Here is a 24,774-nt window from a genome sequence, read left to right as displayed (position 1 = left end):
TCAGGGGAACAAAAGTGGAGCTTTAGCTCTAAGCTGACGACACACAAAACGTGGATGAATAAATAAAAAGCGACGACAGAGAGGAGTTAAGAAACAATAAGGCTTGATATGAAATCTCCATACAAAGTGTTTGTTTTTTTTTAAAAAAAAAAAAAAAAAAAAAAAGTCTGTGGGTGGATCGCACCACCTCGAAGGGTTTTCTAGTCACAGCGGGGATCGGCTGAGGCCTCGGTGAAGTTGGTCCATCAAAGGAGTTCCACACTTTCGCGCTCGTCGGTGCGTTTCTCCAGAGGTGAGGAAGTTTCCTTAAAGGGTTAAACTGGGTGAAGGTTCGGCGGGGATCAGTGGCGTAAAGTCCGCATGCAAGGTCAATAGAGAGAACCTGGAAGTCTGTTTTCACTTGCAGTAGCCCTCCGTTTAGTTGTTTCATTTTTTTTCTGCTACTGATATATATATATATATATATATATATATATATATATATATATATATGTATATGTATATGTATATGTATATGTATATGTGTATATGTGTATGTGTATGTGTATGTGTATATGTATATGTATATATATATATATATATATATATATATATATATATATATATATATATATATATATATATATATATATATATATATATATATATGGCTTTAATTCTTAAAATTCAAGAGTTTCATTTTGGTTTCGCAGATATGGAAAATAAAGGAAGAAAAGTGTTCCACGTGATCTGTTGCCATCATCGCCCGGCTTGCCAGCAGTTATTTTAACGGCGATGGATGACTCACAGTGTCAAGCAGTTTGTGAAACAGTCTCCAGCAATTTTGTTTGATATTCACACATCCGTTGACCTAAGAGCTGCATTTACACAAAAATCACAGGTAATAAGCTACAAAACAAAAAATATTACAACAGTTAAAAAGGGCAGAGGATATGAATTAAGTTATATCACATATTAAAGTCACTTAAGCATAAATTCAATGATTAGAATTCAAATCAAAGCGAGAAAAACAAAACATACATCTGGTCAATAGAATCAGGATTATAAAAAAGATTAGATAAAATGTCTGTTGGTAGAAATATACAAACTCCAGACAGCTGAGACATTCAGTTACATACATCTGAGAGCTGAGCTTAATGCGGGCACAGTGGAGAAAAGTTTTTAAAAAGTGGGTTGATTAAAGGGGACACAGGCAACATAGGGGTTACATAGTAATTCTAAAATCATTTAAATGTCCCACTGGTTTACATAAATATAATAACAAATGTAGATAAATCTAGAAAGTTTCCTCTAGGGATACTGAGATTGGTGAGTAAAGTCTTTCTCTGTGATGACAACAACAAAAAAAACATCTTTTGTTAGTGTCCTTGCAAGTCATTTCAGTTCATCATCCTGGTCTTGAATGCGGGGAATTCCCCTTCATCTTCTGACCAGCGGTTACCTATAGAAATAATGAGGATAAACTGAGAAGAGGGAGAGAGAGATCAATGGATATGAGAGGAGAAGCAGGACAGAAGCCAGGATGGATGATGGATGGATAGATGGATGGATGGATGAAGGGGAGAACAAAGAGAAAAAGAGAAGAGGCGTAAAACATGCGTTATTGAAGCATCAAAAAGAACGAGAAAGCTGCTTTCTGCTTGGAGAGAGAGGAGCAGATGTGCAGTGAGTAAACAGCCAAACATTTGACTTTCTGAGGGTTGTAGTATCCAGGTTGACCAGTTGGTCGATGAGCCTTAGTAGAACCAAATTCTCATAGTTTGGACAGTAGTCAGTGTGACTTTCATAAGAAGAAAAGCATTAAATCAACAGTCGTCTAAGATAATTTAAAAAAAAAAAGTTATGTTTTAGAAGAGGAACCTTTTTCATGGCAGAATTTCTTTGGCAGGTCTGGGATAAAAGGCAACATATTTTAAGGACTGAGCAGCAGAATATTGTGTGTTTTGGACGTATTGCTGCAATGCAAGTATATTGGTGTCTTGTAAACCCATGAGAGTTGGGCACGCTTGGGTGCATGACACAAAAATAAAGAAATCAATCAATCAATCAATCAATCAATCATTAATCTATTATTTTTGGCTAAACATACGACCTGTAAACAACCACACATTTTCACAACCTCGTTGTCAACTACTAAATTAAGCTTCAACAATTTTAATACTTATTCAACTAGTCTGAATATTTTTTGATAAAAAAAAAAAATCTATTATTACTCCGCCAAGAACGCGACTGAGTTTTGGGACGGTCGGCGTACATTTGTCTGTGCACATTACACAAAAATGGACAAACGGACTTGGATTAAATTTTCAGGGAAGGTCAGAAATGACACAAGGACCACCTGATAAGAATTTGGCAGTGATGCGGCTTTTAGTCTGGATCCACAGATTTGATAAAGATTTCTGTATCATTGCGAGAAAGCGACACGGCATCACTGTAACTATGACAACAAGTGAACACTACATCAGCTGCCTGCTGACAATCACATGATTGTAATCCTACTACAAATCCACCACTGCGGACTTATCGGGACTTATCCCTCGGAAATGATAGTACTGAGCAGCCTTGGCAGAGTACTGCACTCTCTGAGTGCTTTTCTTGTTTTTATTCAATAATACTGTATTAATCCCACAAGGGGAGTTGGGTTTTTGTATTATATTCTTCAACAGTTCCTGTGTTGGGATCACCTGTTGATATAGTTCTATTTTCAGAAATCATAACAATATGACCACCTGCACACTGGTCTGCTCAAACTGTGAGCCAAGTTTAAATGATTTAATATGCTTCAAATACAAGCTTTATATGTGGATTCAGAATTAATTTAGGCAACCAAGGCTAGCAGGCACTTTGCACTCACACTCAATGAGCTGTGGAAAATTTTGTTCAGCTACAGATAACCAGCTAATTCCATTTCCTCGCGACCAGTCAATTAGTTAAATAGTTTCTTTGGTTCACTACAGCCCCAAGTTTATTTGATTCACAGTAGATGTGTGTGTTCTTACCGTTGTGTGTTAACAAGAGTAGGTCCTGACTGTGGCAGTGTCCAACCTCTGTATAGACTGACTTCCTGCGTTTCCATGTTGGCAAAATCACATGCAGAGACATGCCATTAGTCACAGCATCGTAAACAAAGCAGCAAAGCCATTCAAGAAGAATTAAGAGCATATGAGGAGTCGGGGCTGAACTGCCCATCGGAGAAGTTCTAATTAGCAGCATTGACAGAGCGAATTACACACAAACATGCACACAGTTGTGGTTCCTCTGCTTACCGTCCATCGGGCTCCTCTTTGGCTGCGTGGAGGGAGATGCTGTGCCGCTACTGGTCATTCTGAAGTTGGCTGGGAGGGTATCCGATGCCCCCAAGGACATCCCCCTCATGTCTTTGGGCCTGAACTTCTTCCTCCATGAGGGAGCTCGGCGGAAGTTCTTATCGTCATCCTAGAAGGGAGGTTTGGAAGAGAAAGAGGGTTCAGAGATTGAGAGAGAAAGTTGATTTCACACATATTTTCGCACTCTGTTCGTGTCACTGTGTCGGCAGGAGTGTGTGTTCGTCACCTCTTCCATTCTCCTGTCTGTGCCAATGGCCAGCAGACTGTTGTATTCACGCTCCAGAGTCGCTCTGGCCTGGAAAGAACAGAAAAACGAAATGAATGAGATAACTACAGCATCCCAGGGATCAACACAGAACCCGACAACTGTCTTCTGAGGCTGGAATCACGTCATCTTTCTGAGCCTCTGAGCAGGTATTCTGGTTTCACTGGTACTGCTTTTAAGTCCACAGTCAATCACTTGTTCCTCCTGTTAAAATTGCTTGAATGCTTGTGTAATTTCCTGCATACTAATTTCTTTCCTTGTGCAACTTTGAAACTGAGCAGTTGTGGTGTTTATTCTTGATTTCTTCTCCTTGATTTACAATGGTAACCCGTGTGTGTCACTGGAGACAAATGCGTCATCAAAATGAATGCACTAATGGATTTTAGTTTCCTTTTTAAAGCGAAATTGTGGGCATTCGACATATAAATAAATGTCCATCACTTTATAGCCAAATTAGCCTGTCAGATCCAGGTAAATTAGACTGTATTCCCCAGTAAACTGGAGTTTTAAATCTGGTTTCTGATACGCATCAACCAGCAATAATTGATACTGCACAACCGAAGACGGAGTAGGCAACAGCAACTGAGAGTGTGGTAGAGTCTATGCAGGAAAAACCTAGGAAGCATCCATGAAAAGTCTCTGATGCTGCATGTAAAAGAAACTTCAGAGGAAGGATCACAATATACAAAACGAAAAAGATCAAGCATGTCGACAGAGTTTGTGTAATTACGCTCATGGCCAGAAGGGGGAGACAAACGTTACAAGTTTCACAGCAGGTGTGTGCATTCAGGGGTTTTCCTGACTCAGAATGGGTCTTTGGGAGGTGAATATGCACACCAGAAAGCATGATCGGTCAGCACACAGTAAGGGCAATGAGTTTGTTATTTTATTTGACAGAAATCAATGTATTTTTTCTTTTATTTCTATCCATTTGGTGAAAATAACTGTCTATTATGCTTGATTAATTAAAACCCCCATGAACAAAACAGGCTAAATTCTCAATTCTTACCGTTTTGGTGCTGCCTAACACCTCTACTGGGAACACCAAAATTCCTTTCCAATAGCCCATGTTTAAAACAGCTTTTATAACTAGACTCAGCAGCAGTTTCTTTCCTCTTGCCATTACCCTCATAAATAACTGAGTCAATATTCATACATCATGATATCATTCCCATAAGTGATGCACATATTGCTGCTTGCACACACACAGTTGTTAGCTTTACATTATCCTGTTGTATAATCTGTATATTGCTTGTATATCGTCTGTATTGCTCGATAGCCACCAACAACTACAACAAAATCCCTCCTGTGTGGTAACAAACGTGGCCAGTAAAGCAGATTCTGACTCCGACTTATGTTCCAGGTAAACAGGATCTTCCTCCAAATTCTATTTCTGAACTTTATACCCTTTACGAGTTGGATCACAGCCCGAGGCCCCCTGGCGTGGGTCTCTATTTCTAGGTTGTTCCTAGACTGACATTAGTAGCTAAAGGCAGACAGAGGTTTCACTTTCAAGGGCCCTGACTTTGGAGTGCCCTGTCAGAGGAATTCAGGATCAAGACTCCTATGTCAACCATCATGTCCCTTCTCCAAACACACTTGTACAGACAGGCATTTCAATGTTCTTTAATCTCTATCGTCAGGTTCAGGATTTTAGGGAATATTTGCCAGTGTTGAGTTCAATTTTAATGTTTTTATCCTGTATTATTTATTCAGATCTTTCAGCATTCCCCTGCTCCGTGAAGCACATGTAGCTGCTGTTTTGAAAATGGCAACACAAATAATAGTAATTATTGTGAGCCAATATACAGCAGTTTTGGTTCACTATTAGTATTTGCTCTTTCTATGCAGGCTGTGAAGAGACTGCTTCCAACAAGTAGAAGATGTGGGACAAAATCCTCGATCCTTTCAGCTGAAGCTAATGAGGCATCAAACATCTGGCTCAGACAGCTACTGCAAATATACTAACTTCTCCTAACTTGAGAATGTATTTTCATAGTGAGAACTGCTGTTTTTTTCCCCATCTCTCCGACAGTACAACTGAAAAAGCAGGAAATCTCTGTCCAGTCAGTGTGGGCAGGAGGAGCATGTGAGTGTTGTTTTAGCACAGATTTAATCCATTTTTAAGACAATTTAACAGTTCGCCAGTTCATTTCATGTATTACCTGAATATCTGATTACCTGAGTATCTGTAAGCACAAGATGAAACAACAGCAGCTTGTGATGTCAACCACCAAACAATGAAGAGAAAAAGGCTAAAAAAGCTTATTAAAGCTGAGGTGAAAATTCTCTATTGATTCATCACAATAACGATGCATACTAGGGATGTTCCTGATCGACCAACATCAGTCGGTTAAATACAAATTTAGAATTTACGACTACTTTTCGACACTCTAAAAACACTCAAAATTGAGCACAATTCAACCAGTAAGGGTAAACCTCGTTCGAAAGAATATTTCAGAGCCATTTAAAACTTTAAATCATTTTTTCCAACAACCAAAGTGTATTTTAAATGCCACTGAGGTGATTATTTTATGTTTTCCTACAAAACACAACTCAGTAACGAAAAGCTAAATAACATTTAAAATAAACACCTTGCAGGTCTACACACCTGTACTGAATGTGGTTGTGCATTGCTCCAGTTCAGTAGTTTTACAGCCGTTTTTCTAACTGCCAAGACACAACCTTGTTTTCATTTTCTAGATCTAAATGCTGATAATCTGCATTGGATCTACCATCATCTTCCCCATGTTCCACCCTACTGGCACAGAAGGTGGTTGGCAGGTTGTTGTGTAACATTTTAGACGCACCACAGAACAGTTAACCAGCGCAGCACATTAATAAACAATTAATAATTAGGATACTCAGTGAGAATTTCTGGGGTCAACAAGCAACGGCAGAAATATTTAATCAATTAGTCGACCAATTAAGCACATCCCAAATGCATATCCTCTTTCACTTTAATTATCAACACACCTTTAATGCATTATATAGCTGTGGAAATAATTATTAGATCACCTGACTTTTTTCCAACAAAGTCTACACATCAGGCCTCAAACGTTAATTATTTTTTAGTAGTTTTGTCAGTGGGTAAATATTTACACCATCTTCTTAAAGCCGTAAAAAAAGTCTAATGAAACATGATGTACTTAAACTGTAAACGATTCAAAATTCACTCTAGATGGCCAAAAACATCCCTGTTCAGAGCATAAGCTGTAGTAGTAGTAGATCTATAGTTAACAGATAATCCAAGCTATGTTGTGACTCAACAATGCCCAAATAAAGACACATCTTGGCACTTAACAAAGACTGTTACAGTGAGAAGCCATTGCTAACTGGTTTTAAATCAGCAAATCGGCTGCCCATTGCAACCTTAAGCAAAAAACAGATTATGGCTTCGTAAAGAACTACAAAAGATGAGGCAGAAAATGGTGGTCACAGTGATCTAACATCTATTTCCAAAGCTGTCTGTAATGTAAAGTAGTAGAACTAGTAAAGATGACTTTTTAAAACACAAATTACACATATTGAAGCATTTAGTAGATTGACATGTTGTCACTGACCCAGTGACCTTATGGGTAAACCAGACATGATGTTAAAAAAAAAACAGTTAACAACACTAGACATTTGTATAGTGGGCGTTTGTACCTGTGTGTTCTGCGTGGGGATCTGCAGCAGCAAGGCCAGGGTGTTGTGATCGAAGGTTTCATCAAGGGCGAGCAGTGCTCCATGAACTCCGCTCTCATAAAGGTTGCCACTGTACTCTTTGAGTCCGATGGCCTGAACCCAACTGATCACACGCTCATTACTCCACACCAGCACATCTGAAACAACAAAACGATGAAGGAAATCCAGCAGGAATGTCATTTTGCAAAGAAATAAGATGAAAATAAACTATTTGTATGGAGAAAGCAGCAGCGTGTTTGCTACCTTTGAGCTCTAGCTGACACTCCTCTCTCTTCCTCTCCAGCTCTTTCCGGTCGTAGTTGAGCCTCCTCAGACACATGACACCACACTGAAAACTGTTCCTGTTGTACAGACAGACAGTTTGTTGTTTATCTGGATCCCTATTAGCTGATACTTTGGTAAAATCCGCTCCTTTTACACTGATGTGTTTAAAAAAAAAGCCCCAAAGCACAGAAGAAAAAGCAACATCAAGCTTTAGATACACAGTAGGGATAGACCAATTATCTGTCTGGCTGATTATCATGGCTGATTTTTCGATTACTGGTATCTATATTGTCACTGAGCGATTACTGATAAACTAAATTCACTATTTCAGGTCTGATACAGCCTCCTCTCTCTGTCCGTTGTCACTCTGTCGTCTCAGAAATCTCTCTCAAGCAGAGACTGAAGAAGAAACACAAGTCGTTGCCACAAACCTGGAAATTAACTCCTTTCACAGTGGCTAAGGTTACACTATGGGCTAGTGGCTAAGTTAAAAGGCAGCTACAAATGACCCTAAAACAAAGTCTAGAAAACAATAATTAATAATGCTTTAAGATATGAAATTTAATGGACAATAAACGTGACACAACAGCGAAAGATTAAAAAAAGAAAGAACAACAGACGTAACTTCGGAAGACACAGTGGTCAATCTCAATTAAACAGAGCAGAGTGTCCTAATTTAACCACTCCTATTTCTATTTTATATATTCAGTTATAGTCATTCTGATTAATGAAGAAGCCTAGTTATTAATGACAGGTTCTCTGCTATCACATCCTGTTTAAGCATTACACGTAGTATATATCGGTCTCAAATATCGGTCACCAGTCTTTTATGATTGCCAGAAATTAGCGGTATCGGCCCTGAAAATCCTGTATCGGTCGATCCCTAATACACAGACAACATTTGTTGTGTGTTGATAATAATAAGATACTGTCACACTTTATTTATCTCAGTTTTACCTGTGGAAGCTGTCCACCATTTTAAGCTGTCCTCTAAGGTCCTTCTTGGTGAGGTGGTCAAGCATTCGGGCGTCCACCAGGGACTCCATGAAGTAGGAGCGGTACTGAGGTAAACCCAGGCTGGGCAGCCACTCATTACCGATCCACTCGTGGTTCATGTCGCCATACGCCAACGTCTGCAGTCAGAGAAGAGAAGGTTTAGCAAGGGTTTGTGAGAGAGAACTGCCTAGAAGGAAAGTGTTGTTAATAAGATTATTTATTCATTTATTAGACAAGGAACTAATTACTACTCCAGGATATGGATGTGTTTCATAACCGCTCCTATCTTAAACTAGATACTGAATGTAAGGCAGATCGCATGAAGCCAATGGAATGTTTTGAGCATTGTATAACTGAGCATTTTAGGCTGCATTTTTAGATTTTGCGATAATTTCTCAACTTACTTTGCAATGAACTAAGGTTGTCTACACACAAATCTTCAGATATAATCTTTTTCAGAGTGGAAAATTTGTGCACTGAAATTTGTCTTTCAAACACTGTTAAATTAGTTTTATTAACATGATGCTGCGTCTTGCTGGAATCAGCTCCATCTGGATCTTAAATATCTCCCAAATGAAGCTATTTTTAAACTAAGTGAAAGAAAAAAATATTTTCCCTTATGTTTAAATAATGTACCACTGTTTCTGCAAATTCCAGTTTAACTTTGTCTGTGCTTAATGTTTTTTAATTCTTATATGTTCTTTTAATTTGCAACTGTATGAGTCACTTTTTTCTACTTTCTAAGCATTTTAATGCACAATGTAACACACTTTGAATTACCTTTGTCTATAAAATGTGATATACAAATAGACTCACCTTGCCTTTCTGTTTAGTACATGTGAGCATACAGTGTTTCCTAACTTTATTCATATTTAATCAGCTGTAATGTTCACAGGCTTTACAGTATCAATAACATCTTTAAAAATGATACTTTGATTGCTGTCTGTGGTTTTTACACAGGAAACCTCACTTGCTAACAGCGTCTACAACCACAGGTTTCTCTATGAAACCTCAACTTTGCACTTAATCTAGAATCACTACACAAAACCACCGAGTTTCTTCTAACAAAACTAAGGTGTGAAAAATTCACCAAAAAACATTGTGTCAACCTGACTGCAAAGAAAACAGAATTCTCATTAGCATGTCTGTACTGTGTTTTCACAATTTGTGGCATCTTTGGCAGTTATTGTGTAAAAATATTAACATTTGCAATTAAAATACATTATGACTGAATTACAGCTACATACTTCTTAGTAAATGTTGTCTTACTAGGCAAAGCCTACTTTAAAGATGGTTTAGTAGAAGATCTTAAGCCTCAAGCAAAAACATTCTTTTTACAGTGGTGTTAAACCATTGTTATTAGTATAAATATTGTTTATAATGTTTCCTGCAGTTAGGTTTGGCTCATATTCTAACTATTAATAAACACAATCAAAGCCGCATTGAACATTTAGTGACAATTCAAGCTGAAATGTTTCTGCTGCTAAACTGAACCAAACTAAACAGGTGAAAACTGCACAATGAACATCTCTAAACATGCGCGTTGAGATGCATTCTTAGTGACATGAAAATAAATCCGAAGCAAAACCTATGACACGTCCTTAAATAAATATTATAAAAGAATCAACACTGAGTATGAGGACTAGTAGAGTAAATAAAAACATGATCGGTAAGTGGGTTTTTGGGGGGAACGTGTGCAAACCTGGGCCCAGCTACTCTCGTCATCCTCCTGGTGTTAGCATGGTTAGAGTGAGCATGGTGAAAAGAACAGAAAGGTGAGGGGTTAGTGAGGCAGCAGTGCTGGGTTAGAGCAGCTTCAAGTGGAAAACATGAAGTACATAAACTATAAGACAAGCCAGTCAAAAACATAAGGAAGTAAACAAGCCAGACAACCTAATGGTAAGGCATCATACAGGAAATAAAAGTGGCAACTAAACAATAGCAGACAACAACTTAGGAGTGGGCGATATGGTGAAAACACTCTATTTTGGATAAATTTTGTGTAACTTGTCAATTAAAATGCAAAATAATATATGATACACTAAATGTTCAACTGAAAAACCAGTCAGAAGTGTCTGTTTCATTACATGATAAATTAAGTTCCATGCCTGACCTCCTCCCTACTGAATCCCAGCGTGTTCCTGATGGCTGGTGGTAATCATCGATGTATGAGTGTGTGTGTGGGTGAATGAATGGGTGCATTAGAAACACATTGAAAAGGGCTTCATTGAACCCAGCTAGGGTTAAAAAGGTACTTACACTACTGTTCAAAAGATTGGGGTCACTCAGCCTACTTCATGTTTCCCATGAAACCTCACACTTTTTTTATGTGCCAACATAATTGCACAAGGGTTTTCTAATCATCAATTAGCCTTTCAGCACCATTAGCTAACACAATGTAGCATTAGAACACAGGAGTGATGGTTGCTGGAAATGTTCCTCTGTACCTCTATGTAGATATTCCATTAAAATCAGCTGTTTCCAGCTAGAATAGTCATTTACCACATTAACAATGTCTAGACTGGATTTATGATTAATTTAATGTTATCATCATTGAAAAAAATTGCTTTTCTTTCAAAAATAAGGATATTTCTAAGTGACCGGAAACTTTTGAATTGTAGTGTACATACGTATGGATCATTTAGCATTTACTAATATGAGTGTATCATTGCACAAGGAGTCTACTTCGAAAGTGATGGCAACCAAATTTAAATAGGTCATTAAATCAGTTTTTGGATTTTAAAGGCACAGTCTCTGAACTTTGTCAGCAATCTTCCACTGCAGGAACTTGCGGTGTCTTAATTCAGCATATTAGCCTTTTGTTTTCCATTGCGGTGCAGGATCCGACACTTTCAGCCATGACATGCACCAAAACAACAACAAACAGTAGTTTCTGGACATCGCTCCTGTTCTAGGAGCATGGAGGAAAACTGAACTGAGGGTTGTTATCTATTAGCCTTTTTTGGTGAATTGTAAATTGTTGATGGGGAGAAGAAGATTGCTTCTCAACAAGGACATCTAGAGGACAGAAACACATTTGCTTGTTGTTCTGTCCAGGTTCAACCAACTAACAGCTTGATAAAGGTTCTACAGACCCAGTTCTCTAAGTCAGAACATTCAGAAAGGTTCAAGTCACCCTAAAACAACCCACAAGTTCCCACAGTGGAAAAACAGCCTTTTGATTGCATTTTCTACAAATAAAGATGTTAAAGGGAAAAGCTACCTCAGTGCCAAGGGTGAATTTGTATGGCCTTATAACATGATTTACGATGTCGCCCATACCTAATAAATTTCACCGTTTCAGAGATGGTTTTATTAAAATAAATGAAATAAAATTTGGAGTTATAGGAGCCAGAGAGAAGAACTTCTTCATGCTTATTCCCTCTTGTTTAGAACATTGTATCTTTGTTCTCAATAACCCTTAGAGCCACCTAAGCAGCAGGTGTTTGTGTTGTCAACTATAAAGCAACTATAAAGTTGACAACTACTTATAGTTGTCAACTTTAAAGTTGATAACTACTTATAGTTGTCCACTATAAAGCACAGATACACATACACACAAAACACTCACCAATGTAAAAGTAGAAACACATTTATTACTCATACCACCAAGAAAGACCGAAAAGTCACTAACTAGTAAATAGGATAAAGTCTTGTTTCAAGTTGCTGTGTGTTTCTCCAAAGAATAGTGGACTGATCAATAATCAATATATGCATGCAATAAGTGACGTCTGGCTGTCCTGGAGGCAACTTGAAACAAGACAGTCACCACAGACATGAGAAGCCACCGGGTGCCAAGCCAATCCGGGTACACTAACCGTAGGAGGTGTGGCTGCCAAACTTTCCATCTCTTCATGCGTGACCCAAACGTTTCCTGTAGTCTGATCATGTGACACCCCCCCAATCACAAGTGTGCAAAAAGGGAAGAGGGACGAAAGACAGAAAGAAAGCAGCATGGAAAGAAGGTCATGAAGCATCTGTTCACGCATTGTTAGCCAAAGAATCAGAACTGATCAATCATTAGTACATGTTAAGTAGTTAATACATCGAAAGTGTCATGCTCATTCAGATGATAAGAATGTGTTGACAGAGTGTTGAAAGGAAAACATCTCTTATTATTATCTGTGTAAGTGCATCCTGAATGTGTGTTTTCATATGAACCAGACAGACGAGTACCGTTCTCGAGGTTGGCGGGGCAGATGGACTGGTGAGAGACATGATTTCCTGGATCGCCAGGCGAAGTTTCAGACGATGTAACGGGTTACTGATTCCAATTTCCCTTTGGATCTCTGTATCTGACAGTGCCGACATGATGGCTCCGCTTTTTACATTGGCACGACATGCAGCCACATACCAGGCTGGCATGCCCACCCACAGCTGACCAGAAGGAGAAACAGTAGAGACAGTGGCATCAGCTTAAACTGGATAAATATCACAGAGATGATACTGGTTCAACTGGTTTATAGATGTGTCAGTGTCGTACCTCCAGCCAAACCACAACAGTTGGTCCATCCCACTGGGCGAATGGCAGGCCCTGCCTGCGAGCCTCTTCCAGTAATTCATGCCTGAGACACAAAATATATATTAGAGCCAGTTCATATGCTCATAAAGTTAAATAAATTTTGTACACAGCCACATGTAGAGCCCATCACAAACTCCCAAGTTCACCTTTGGAACACATGAGCACAAACCCCAAAACATCAACTGACATGCACACTCAAAACAGAGAGCAGGAGTTTGAGAGAAAACGCAGAAACTGAAACCCAGAAAGACTCAAACATCTGGACAAGCTTAGACAGAATTTCATTTAAATGTTAAGGATTCAGGTTTATTTCAACCCTGATATATTTTCTATTAATGTGACTCTGTGTGTCATGCTAACTTTGCACTCTGTACCTTTGTTGTACACATTTGGGAAAACAAGAAGTCACACAAAACAGCTAATGAACAGTGTTAAGTGACAAAAGTAGCATGAAATCTTTGCAGGTTTCAAAAAATTTAAAATCTTAAACATTTGTTTTCACTCTGGCTACAGTGAGACACAGTAATTAGCCACCTGGAAGAAACATTTTGCTAACTGTATTAAGGCTCTTCATTTGGGAATATTTGGCAGCAAACCTTATTACCAATATATTCATTTGCACATCATGGTCTGTTTAAATTCATGTTTCCTGCGTAGGTGAGGCGCTTTGATTTGTGTATGCTTTAAAATGATAGGGCCCTAACACAGTGGGCATAGTTCAGGAATAATCACACTGGCAAAGTGACACACCTCAAGCTGAGATCAGCTGCTATATCCTGTAAAAAGTGTAAATTTACAGCATTTCAGAAACATCCACTGGAGCCCCACATGTTTTTCTACGTTTGATATGAGGGGCAATGCATCGCATCAACATAGCAGGCTGATGCATAGCTACTGAAGTGTGAACAGCCTTATATGTGTCCACTGTACACCTTCAAAGTCCGCGTGGACATCCTGAAAGACGTCTCGTGAAAACTGGTAGGACTTAGTCAAGTTAGACTGGGAAAATCTTCATGTGCAAATGGATGAGAGGAATCTCAGCTGTGGAACTACAACTAATGAATCTGCAGCTTTGATTAACATCCTAGAGATTTTCTAATTTCTGTTTTCTGTTATACAAAGAGCTCCACATGAAATTTCCCTGAATCTCTAAAATGGAGGTAAAGAGTGCAAAGTTAGCATTGCAATTCAAGCCAAATAACCACATTAATGGAAAATACAGCAAATTGAAATAAACCTAAATGCTCCTTTAAGCAAAATCCTAGCCTGTAAAATGACTGTAAAGTGTCTGTCCTCAGACTTTTTCCAGCTGGGACTGCCCAGGTTTAACCAGATCATTTGGCCAGCCTCTATGAGACTGCAGCCACAGTTTCAGGTCTGAGGAACTTTATTAGTCAGTTAAGTTTTCTCCCAGAACCAGTGCTTTGAGAGTCCACTTATAAAATGACTTTAGTACGGATGCATTCTTCTACATCTGTACATGCACGGAGGGAAATATGTAGGACAGAAAACCTTTGCAATAGCTGTCTAAATACTGCACATTCACCTCATGCACATTCTCAGTTTGTCAAGAAGGAACAGTGCCATGACTACCAAGTCTTAATTGATGTCCTAAAACTATGAAAATGGCTGGATTTGGCCACTAGATGGGGCCATGAGTCACATACCTCCAACCATCTGTTTGGCCGATATCTCCAAAATCATGTTCAGACAATTTAGCTTCAAAAAAACTATGAGTAACAAAATGATTGTGCTACATTTTATTATATGATCATTTTCAAACTTATAAACACACTCACGAAAAGCCAACTATCTGCATGAATTCTGCCATCTTTCCTATAGTTGTAGCGCATAACGTCATGCTCCGATAGGAAAGCTGCAAGAGGAAAATTTTTCACTCACTAAAAATCAGCACACACACATTCCTGTTAGTTAAGCTCCTCTGTGGAAAGCAGGGTAAAGAGTAGCACGGAAAAGCTGTCAGATATTCGGAGGGACAGTTGTTTGGGGTCCTTAGAGTTATGGGTGAGGTCAATGTGAAGCCAAGCGTGGGAAAAAAAAAAAGATAAGGTAAGGCAAGAGCAACAACTTACCCGGTCTTTGGACTACACATGGAATGAGAAGGGGATGGTGAAAAAAATTAAAAGAGGGAGGTTGGCAAAAAAAATACAGAGAAAGAATGAATTGATGCTAATTCAGGATGGAAGCAAAACAACATTTATGGCGTTTGCAAAATGTTCGCACAAAACTAAGAATGAGGGGAAAAAACATAAAATTATTGTAGGAGATGACTGCCATGGAAATACTGGGTGTGGAGTGGAAGGGAGATGAGCTGCTGAGCGTGAGTCAGGTGGTGGGGAGTGAGCATGTGAGGCTATAGCAGGGGCACCACAGCCCACAATAACACCCATGGACTTTTACATTATTAACACTGTACTGGAACATAAGTATCCTGTAAGCAGGGTGTTATATCATCTTTATTATTTTTCAGCTTTTTTCTCAGTCTATAGAAGTTGTGGAGAGACAAAGGGACTGTTGGGAAGAAACCTACTTCTTCTGCAGCTTCCTGTTCTTCTCAGCAGGGCCCCCGAGGGTGCCCATTCCTAAACCATCCTTAGGAGAGCTCTCTGCCTCAGGAGTGCCAGCTAGAAACATAAACACCTTGTTCAGAATCACAGCAATGCAGGTAGCATGGAAGTGCATAACATTTACATAACCATATGCTGCAGTGGAATAAAAACCCTGCGTCTCCAGCCCTGTCTGACCTTGGCTGGGGGAGTCCTTGCCAGGAATGCTGGGTCGGCCCTTCTCCTTCTTCCCAAAGAGGCGTCCAATGGAGGACTTGATACTCTTCTTCTTGGCTGCTTTGTTGAGAGAGTCCTGGCTGCTGTTGCTACTGCTCGGGTTACTACCCTGGCCGTCCTGCAGGCTCGCCAGACTACAAGACCAAAGGGTAACTGATTGGATGCAGGGAGATTACAGAGACAAATGGTAGAAAACAGGGCACACCACAGGGGCAGGGCTCCAGAGTGCCACCATGTTGGATGCACGTGCAAGTAAAAATCTGTGAATCGAGGCTAAATATTTTCACTGGTCACTCTGATGAAGTTGCAATTTAGCAGGTCTGCCTGTGCAGTCAAAGCATGGCTTGGACCAGAGCTTTTGCTGTCAGAGCATCAACTTTCCAAATTTTAAAAAGCACAATCTCTCCAAGAAATTGGTCCGGGGCCGTACAGGTATAAGCCTGTCATTGGCTGCACATTTTACGCTGCTTTATCCTCCTCTACTGCTATCTACAGGTTTCGGTTTTCAAAATTCCCTTCACTATGGGAAACAACAACCACCACCTCCACGCTGGCTACCAACAAACCTAAAACTCCAAGTGTTGCCGAGGATCTGGACTGGGCAATAGGGCGGCTTGATGGATTTTTTCTATTAATTAGTTATTTTCATTATGCATTAATCCACATCTCTATATTTGCAAATGTTCCACCACAATAATTTCTTAGTCTCTAATTGGCAGGAACACCATTACTCCATCATTCGATTAGCTCTGCCAAATATGATAGTAGTTTAGCTGGCATTCTGTGCTGCAGAATGCTCTGGCTATGCAAGACTAGCAACAAACCGAAGCAGTAGGGAGACAGAAATTATAATAAAACTTAACTTGCCTAGAACAAAGCTGCCTTTAACGCTACCTTTAACTAACTTTAAGCCCTAGAATGTTCCTATAAACGAGGACAAAACATTTATGAGTGCCCTTTCTTCTCTTTACAATTATTTACAAGATGCATACATTTTTTTTAAGATGTGTTTGGGAGCTGACAAAATCTAAAAATGTATTATTCAGCACACTGAAAAATTTTGCTGGGACCTAAACGAACCAGTGCAACCAATGTGAAAGGTTGGTCTGAAGCTCTGCAAAGCGGTGACAAAAAAATCTACAAATTTCTTCTAGTGACGATCACAGGCCTTACCCTCGAATGTCTCTAATGTCCTCGTGACTGGCAGTGTGTCCTGCCTCCCTGTTCAGGCGCATGGAGCGTGGAGTGGTGGGGGGTGACGTCTCACATCGGATAGTGGCCTTGTCATCCTGAGCAGACTGCATGACAGTGGAAAAGACATGTTAATGAAGCGTAAAGAACACACCATCTATTCTGCACACAGCGCTGCCAAGTAGAACGCTTTTACAGTAATGTCACACTTCATACAGTGCATTGCACACCACAGTTACACTGTGCCTAGTCCATACATCCTGTACATCTACACCAGGTAGTTCACTGTAAATAGTTAGGGTGTGTGTCCATATAGTCTTTCTCTGTAACAAAAGTGCTGGTAGAGTGACATCAAAAAATGCCCCCATGTGGTCGGAATTTTGTCTCCATGGCTACAATATCTTGACAGTATATCACCACTCTAACTACCATTGTATGATAGATATGATGGTTGCCTTAAAAGGAGCAACAGTGTCTACACCGTGAACTTTCTAGGGCTGGCCCGAATAGCAGTTTCTGGGCTCCGGATATTCGGCATGACTAGTGACCTATATCCGAATATTCAGGTCGCTTAGTAACATCCGACGCGGTGGGCAAACGGACGAAGGAGCCGAATATTAGACCCGGCTCATAATGTCCGACGGGGGTGGGTGAGTGGGTGGGGGGATCGGTTCATATCATATTACGTCCGGCGGCGAATATTCGGATCTCAAAATAAATATTCGGATACCACCGTAATGACCAAATACTCGGATATCCGGACATTCATGTCCAGCCCTAGAACTTTCATGACTAGATTTTTGACCAGCAGTGCTCATAGCATCTGCATAATAAAGCCACAGCGCTCTGAGAAGAGACGCTGGCGATCAGAATAAACTATGTGGACACTCAACCTAACTTCCTTAACAGCAATATAAAGTGCAGTTGTGCTATTACTTTCATACTGACAAATAAGACAAATACTATCGTGCAAAAACAAATTATTTTATTTTTTAAGTGGTGTTCACCAGAATAAATTAATTAAAAAATGTGCTACTCTGACTCTGATGCAGTCTCCTCTCTGCCTGTAGTCACCACTGTGTTCTCTAGCAATGTCCCACCAACAGTGCTATCTGACCTACTTTCATATTACAACTAAGAGCATATCAACATTGAAAGAAACGTTTATTTTCATTAAACATGTAAACATAAACAAACCAAGGCATTTCAATTTGTTTTCTTACTGGAGTCTAAATTGATAATTAAATATAAGCAGTATCAGTCAACCCCTATTTTGAAGTGTCCAGAGCTGTTGGAAACAACATACATTTTTAAAAGCTTAGTTTACAAGCGTGATGTAAATGAATTACACTAATAAAAGGTTGCATAGCAAAAAAATGTCAATTGAACAGATTTTGGCTCAGATTATGGTGAAACACATGGACAAAGCACTGCAGCATGTTGAAAAAAACAAGAGCGTCCAGTAACGCCGCAGTGCCTTGGACCTGAAATCAATTTTATGAGAAGGTGAAGTGGCACCATAAAGACAACACAAAACTTTCACAGAGATGCATTGTTACACTGGATAGTGAACTGAGGGATGGAATGGAGAAACTAATGTTGAACAATATAGATAACACTTGGTGTCTGGGGTTTGGAGATGAAGGGGAGTGAGGACATTAGACAGAAGCTAACAGAGCCCAGTAAAGCAGGCTGTTAGTTTACCTTCCTGCGATGCTTGCGCAGGTCACTAGGCTGAAGCGTGGCAAAAAAGGAGAGAGGAGAAAAGCAGTTAGTGAGACGCACAACAGATCAGCAGTGGAAACAAGCCATGCACAAACACAGAAGAGCAGGAAATCTGATACACAGTACGTTTACTCATGCACACACACGCGCACACGCGCACACGCACGCACGCACGCACGCACGCACGCACGCACGCACGCACACACACACACACACACACACACACGAGCGGAGACCCAGAGAAACTGTTGCTTTAATTGTGCAATTAAGAAGGGAAATATAGTCTGAAAGAGTATCACCACATCTGATTAGGAGACACTGCAAAACAACCACGCTGGAGGTTGGTTCAGGAAAAGGTAGGATGGGTGCAGTCCAGCTCACAACAGTTATTTCACTATAAAGCCTTCATTACATTAATTAAAACTAAATACCCAAGTACAAGACATAGTATTTGAAATCACAGGTAAGAATGCCACCATAAAGCTTGTAAAGTAGTTTTGCTTCCTGCGTTATTATACAGTGTGGCACCTGAATTTGTGAACCACAGCTGTTCTACTCATATTTTCCACTGTGCACCAAAAAAGGTAGCAGGATTGTTTCCCCTCTGCATTCCTCACAGACCTGGCATTAGCAGAGCAAATAAACCATCAGAGCGCCACATTTCTGAGGGAGTTTCTTTTGCCCCCAGGAGGAAAATACCTAATCACTCATTTCCTTTCCTCAACTGACAGTGAGGCCAAGGCAAGGAAGAGATCAGTGAGCTATAAAAGGGAAACAGGAAGAGGAAATTGATGGGGTGAGCACAAAATTAATTTAATCACCAAAAATGCTCCTTTTCTAGCAGTGTCTTGTTATTTAGGAATCAGGGTATTCTGACAAGTTCCACTGAGGTGTTAAAAAGGCATTTTCATATGAGGGTTTACAGAAAAGCCATGATCAGATCTGAAAAGTAGTAAAGCTGACATGTCAGTCATTTCTCTGGTGTCACCTACTAAAACAATGTCAAAATTTTACCACGCCAGTTCAATCAACTCTTTGAAACAAATGTTTAAAGCACCCATATTCCCTACAATTACAGGTTTACAATTGCATTTTTGGGCACGTCTAGGTTACCTTTACGACCAAATTGGAAAGCACTGGAATTGACGGCAGACAGCCAGTCAGCTGCTCATTCTTCATTTAAGGGCCAAACTAGCTGCTAAACAGGCATTATGCAAATGTGTCACATGGTGATGTAGAAAAGTGTAAGAAGAAAAAGTCTGAACTTGAAACAAGGTGTTTCAGGGAGGTAGGGAAAAGCATTTTCTACAGGAGAGAATATCTTACTTTGACATGGACTGTTGGTTTGGTAAGTTTGCAGACCTTATATGTGCAAAAAAAAAAAACAGCTTTTTATGACAAAAAACCCCAAAAGCTAACATTGGCTCTTTAAATCTGTCATTCCCAGTAGAACAGATGCCACCCTGCATTGCATTAACTCTACAACAGTTGAATGGAAGAAGAGACATTAGGCTTGTTTCCATTAATCCTTTGAACCCTAAAATCTGCCAGTGGGTTTGAAAAGCATGTTGTCCCTCAACAACAAATAAACAAAAAACAAAACAAACAAACTAAAGTTGGCAGAAGACAGAAAGGAATGTCAGATTTTTAACTTTCGGACTGTCACTTCCAGCTCGGTTGAAAAAAGTGTGTATATAAGTATATACAATAAAGCCATTTATCGTGCTTTAGAAATACGTATTTCACAACAGTTGTGAGCTTAAGGCATGAGCATGACATCACCTTGCTGCCGTGTTGGTGTCCACATGTAAGGATGCGGCTGCCTAAACTACCTGTTTTTAGATTTCTGAAAACACTAGTGTTGTTTCTACAAGATGAATTGTGTGATTATTTTGTTTATATTAGCCTGAAAGTAAAATTTTCTCACAATATAAAAATGTAACACTCACAGTAGAAGTCACTGAGCTGCCTTTAACACGTCAATGAAATTTGTCAGTCTTTCTCTCACAATAAAATTGTAATATTTCATGAAACCACTTTGATCTACATTCTAAAAATAAACAGCTTGCACTGGAGTTTTCAGGTTAATTGTAGGCTGTGTTTACACATAGCAGACTGGATATAAGTATGGAAATTAATAAAAAAGTAGTACAACAGCTACAGCCAACATTTTTTCCAGTATTGGTAACACCCGTGGGCACTTGAAAAAAATTTTGTACATATTTTATAATTTTTTGTAAAACAAAAAAAACACGTAAAGACATTCAACATTAGTTTTCTGTCTTTTTTATGATTTATGGAGTAATATAATTTTGAAACTATTAAGGAAGGAATTTTGTGAGTTCTCTGTACTTACAGCCATGGCTGTACTGTTTCCATAAAGGTGCAGGACTTTATATTGCAGTGGAAAAATAAGGCCACAGTCAACAGAAGTATGACAGGAGCAAAAAACAACCAAAAACTGCTTGGAGTTCAAATGGTCAACTGCTTGAAAGTGAATAAACTTGCCTGTGTATTGTTGACAGAAGATGGCGCTATAAGCTACATTTAACATGGCTGTAATAAACAGAGTAGAAGTAGAAGAAGCCAGAAACAAAAGCAGTTGTCTGAAAACCCCTATAAAAAAAACTTGAAAAAGAAAGAAAGAATTTATGAAAGAATAATCAACAGTATTCAGGAATTGTTTTCAATCTGGCAAGTTGTAATTATTCTTTCATGTCAGCTGGGATTGGTCCTGTTTTCATGTTGTTTGCTGTTTGTCTCAGCATAAACACTCAATCAAACCAATGCATGATAATTGCATTTTTATCCACTTTATCTTCATTACGTAAACAAAAATTGGGATAATTTGTTTGATTTCTTTTACCTAGAATCAAACAACTGCACACACTACTGGAACTTGAGAAATTCGCACAAATCTCAAGATTACAAATCCCTGAATGGACTGAATAATGAATAACACCACCTGCAGTGTTACCAAGAAAACCAGTGGCACTGTAGTTCCTCAAAACCAAAATTTCCACCCGTAGCTTGCTGTTATGTTTTCAAACAGAACCGGGTTTTAAAAAACATGACTGCAGGTGAGGAGCTGAAAAGAATGCGAGCCTGGAAGCTGAACCTAAGAGGCCTACAGTCATTTCAGTTGTCAGACAGGGTCAGTTATCTGTACTCCTGATGTAACAAGGCTATGTCATGTGGAGTAAATGTAGTCCATTAGATTTGTTTATTAATATTAAAACAGCATAGCAAAGTGACTGCAACAAGCTGTGAGAAGCAGCACCAGCAGGCACAGATCAACAGAGCTCTATGAGACTCGTACAGATCTGTGGCCAGTAACAAACCCCAGCGATTCACACAGAGAGGCAGGGTCTTTGTGCAGCCTCGAGCACCAGAGCTGCTCACAGGTGCAGAAGGGGTGTGTGCGCTGTAGCTTCTAAACCAAAACAACAATGTTTTGTTCTGCCAGTATTAGACATAAAGGAGGTTCTGCTCACTAGGTGAGAGGTGTGTCCCTTTACAATCTTTGTTTTGATATTCACATTCATGTATGTAGAATACTGACACAAGACCAAGATTTGTCTGAGCATCCAGACTATCACTGGCTGTTTTGTTCTTATATTACTTTCCCACAGAGCTCAACAAAACTGCCCTGTGAAGTAGATAACTGTGAAGCTCATTATAAACCACTTTAGAGCTGACTGAAAAACAAAGCTAGAAAAGTGACCTTTTTCATGACCAGTTTAAAAGGTAGGTCCAGGTTGATGGGTTGGTTGATATGCTCTCATTCCACCGGACTGTCAATGGTCAGACACTATCCAGTGTTACTTCCAAAAGGAGAAAAACAGTACATCAGCAGCTTTCTAGGATTAATCCATTCTTTTTGGCAGCAGGAGGAACAGACTACCTGTGAACACCCCCATGTTTTCGCAGCTTTGAACTATCAAACCCAAAATATTCTCAGAACAAAGTTGTGTGTTTATGTTAATAAGCTTCGTGTGTGTATCTGATGGGAAAAGGATCAGAACGGAGAAGAAGTGGCAGACTGCACCCACCCGAGGACGGAACAAAGAGAGCTGAGGGGAGATCTGCAGGTACCTGGAAGTATGGTGCATAACTATAGGCTTGAGGGGGAGGGCTGAAGCCAGTTGCACCATATGGCATATGGTAAGTTACTGTCTGCTGGGAGAGGGAGCTCTGGATGATGTAGGGGTCATAGCAATATTGCTACAGGCAGGAGGTAGTTGCATATACAAACAGTTACAAGCTGTCATACATGCAAACATTAGGTGTTAACGCACAAAATCAACATGGAACGCCAACATTTTTACAGTTGTATACACAAAAGTCAAACATCAACTTCAAGCCATATCAGATGAAATTATATGTAATATTAGACACAAATACTAGTGTTTCATGAGGGATAACTGAATTAGCAGTTTCAACATTAAAAATGCTACTAAGCGTTTGATATTGACAAAGAAACACAGGAAAACAAAGGAAGCGTTACCAAGGTCATGACACCCATACGATCCAGTTCTCTGTTAGGGCTACGGGGAATTCGTCGGGGGGTCGAGTGGCCAGATCCAGGTGGAGAGCTACCCAGTGAGGACCCAGCACACAGTGATGGAGGGATGGAGCTCATGGAGCGGAAACGTCCTCCCAGGCTGTCGCCGCTGCCCACCCGACCCTCAATCTCCTCTGCTCGGATCGCAGTGCTCTCCTTCTCTTCCTGGATCATTCTGCAAGATAAAAGGAAGTTTGTAATTAACAAACTGCTACCTAGACTTCTGTGGACTTGTTGGAAGCAGTGCACCTAGTAATACCTAATTTCATTGTTGATAGCATCCAGTTGTTCCTGCAGCATTAAGGCAAGAGTCTGTGCGTCAGCCTGGCCAGCAGGGGACAGCAGGTCCACCGAGCTGAAAATGGTCTCTCGGTCCTCCTCCAGGTCTGAAGCGTCCATGTCGCTCTCAAAGGCCTGGGCCACGTTTGCCAGTACATTAGCCTGTTGCATGCGCTCCCACTCCTGCTCATTCAAAGTCTGCACCTGGATTTATAAAAACAGATAAAGAAGTGAATTGATGAAGAAGAAAAAAGACAGCAGAGAAAGCTGATATTGAAGGCGGGGAAAGGATATTACAATGAGAACACAATAAAAATATAGAGAAAGCAGGCAGTAGGCATATGAGAGAAAAAGAGGTGACAGAGATAAAAGGGTTAACTTCAATATTTGTCATTAATGCATCACACAGACAGAAGTAACTAATACTGTTATCTCTAGCACACTGACTTACATGTCGCTGATGTCCACAATGGAAGCAAACAAAAAGAAGTGGAGAAGAAGAAAATCATCACAGAGAACTCAAATAAGCAAAGAAAGGAAAAAGCCACACTATACAAGTGACACATGTTACGAAGCAGGCAACACAAGACCCACATAAAAAGGACATGGAAATCTGCGAATCTCATAAGACTCCTAGGTCTCCCTTTCTACTTTGAATGACATGCAGATGTTCACACGAGTCACAAGTGTGTAAATTAAATGAACAATCTTTCAACGACTTGACGCTTTCTTTAACCTTCCAAACCCCAAAAACTTTCAGCAGCTTTGAAACGCTAGTATTCTTAGTAAAATCTAAAAAAAACCAAAAACTAATGAATATTACCAACACATTGCATTATCAGAGCCAGTAACTCTAATAAAAAAAAATTAGATTTTATATTTTTAGACAGTCTTTGAACCACTCATCTGTGATGTGTGGCTCAATCCAGAAAATGTATCAAATCTGTGCTAAAAGTCGAGGCATTTTATCAAGAAACTTCATCCTGCATGTCATTTGCAAAAAATAAACTGTTCGAAACAGATCCTCTAAAAAATTAAAAATTATGCACTAATCAGCACAACTGTGAAGCTACAACTGACTGGCTGAGACCAACAGTCACATGACAAAAAATGTGTTTAAGTTATCAGGTGAACTGCAGATTGTGTTTACA

The 24,774-nt window shown here is 39.7% G+C and overlaps 1 protein-coding gene across 11 annotated transcripts in view; it reads right to left on the bottom strand.

The window, feature by feature from the left end:
• Positions 1-813: 813 nt before the first annotated feature.
• ppfia1 (PTPRF interacting protein alpha 1) overlaps positions 814-24,774 on the bottom strand; it is a 55,647-nt gene continuing 31,686 nt past the window's right edge. The window contains exons 15-32 of one of the 11 annotated variants that reach the window (XM_055016300.1): positions 23,604-23,827; positions 23,288-23,519; positions 18,760-18,789; positions 17,038-17,162; positions 15,826-15,998; positions 15,612-15,705; positions 15,154-15,165; positions 13,022-13,103; positions 12,715-12,915; positions 12,357-12,419; positions 10,241-10,267; positions 8,500-8,675; positions 7,522-7,619; positions 7,240-7,415; positions 3,553-3,621; positions 3,267-3,435; positions 3,000-3,064; positions 814-1,463 (exon numbers count right to left, since the gene is read on the bottom strand). In XM_055016300.1, the coding sequence (XP_054872275.1) occupies positions 3,009-3,064; positions 3,267-3,435; positions 3,553-3,621; positions 7,240-7,415; positions 7,522-7,619; positions 8,500-8,675; positions 10,241-10,267; positions 12,357-12,419; positions 12,715-12,915; positions 13,022-13,103; positions 15,154-15,165; positions 15,612-15,705; positions 15,826-15,998; positions 17,038-17,162; positions 18,760-18,789; positions 23,288-23,519; positions 23,604-23,827 (2,007 nt within the window). In that variant the 3' untranslated portion in view covers positions 814-1,463; positions 3,000-3,008. The remainder of the gene's footprint in view (positions 1,464-2,999; positions 3,065-3,266; positions 3,436-3,552; positions 3,622-7,239; positions 7,416-7,521; positions 7,620-8,499; positions 8,676-10,240; positions 10,268-12,356; positions 12,420-12,714; positions 12,916-13,021; positions 13,104-15,153; positions 15,166-15,611; positions 15,706-15,825; positions 15,999-17,037; positions 17,163-18,759; positions 18,790-23,287; positions 23,520-23,603; positions 23,828-24,774) is intronic. The other 10 variants (XM_055016319.1, XM_055016279.1, XM_055016357.1 and 7 more) reach the window with 10 other exon arrangements.

This window comes from Amphiprion ocellaris, chromosome 1, assembly GCF_022539595.1.
Source record: "Amphiprion ocellaris isolate individual 3 ecotype Okinawa chromosome 1, ASM2253959v1, whole genome shotgun sequence".
NCBI classification, from domain to species: Eukaryota; Metazoa; Chordata; class Actinopteri; family Pomacentridae; genus Amphiprion; species Amphiprion ocellaris.
The sequence above is the reverse complement of the archived record's forward strand: the minus strand, read 5'-3'. Positions and strand labels throughout refer to the sequence as shown.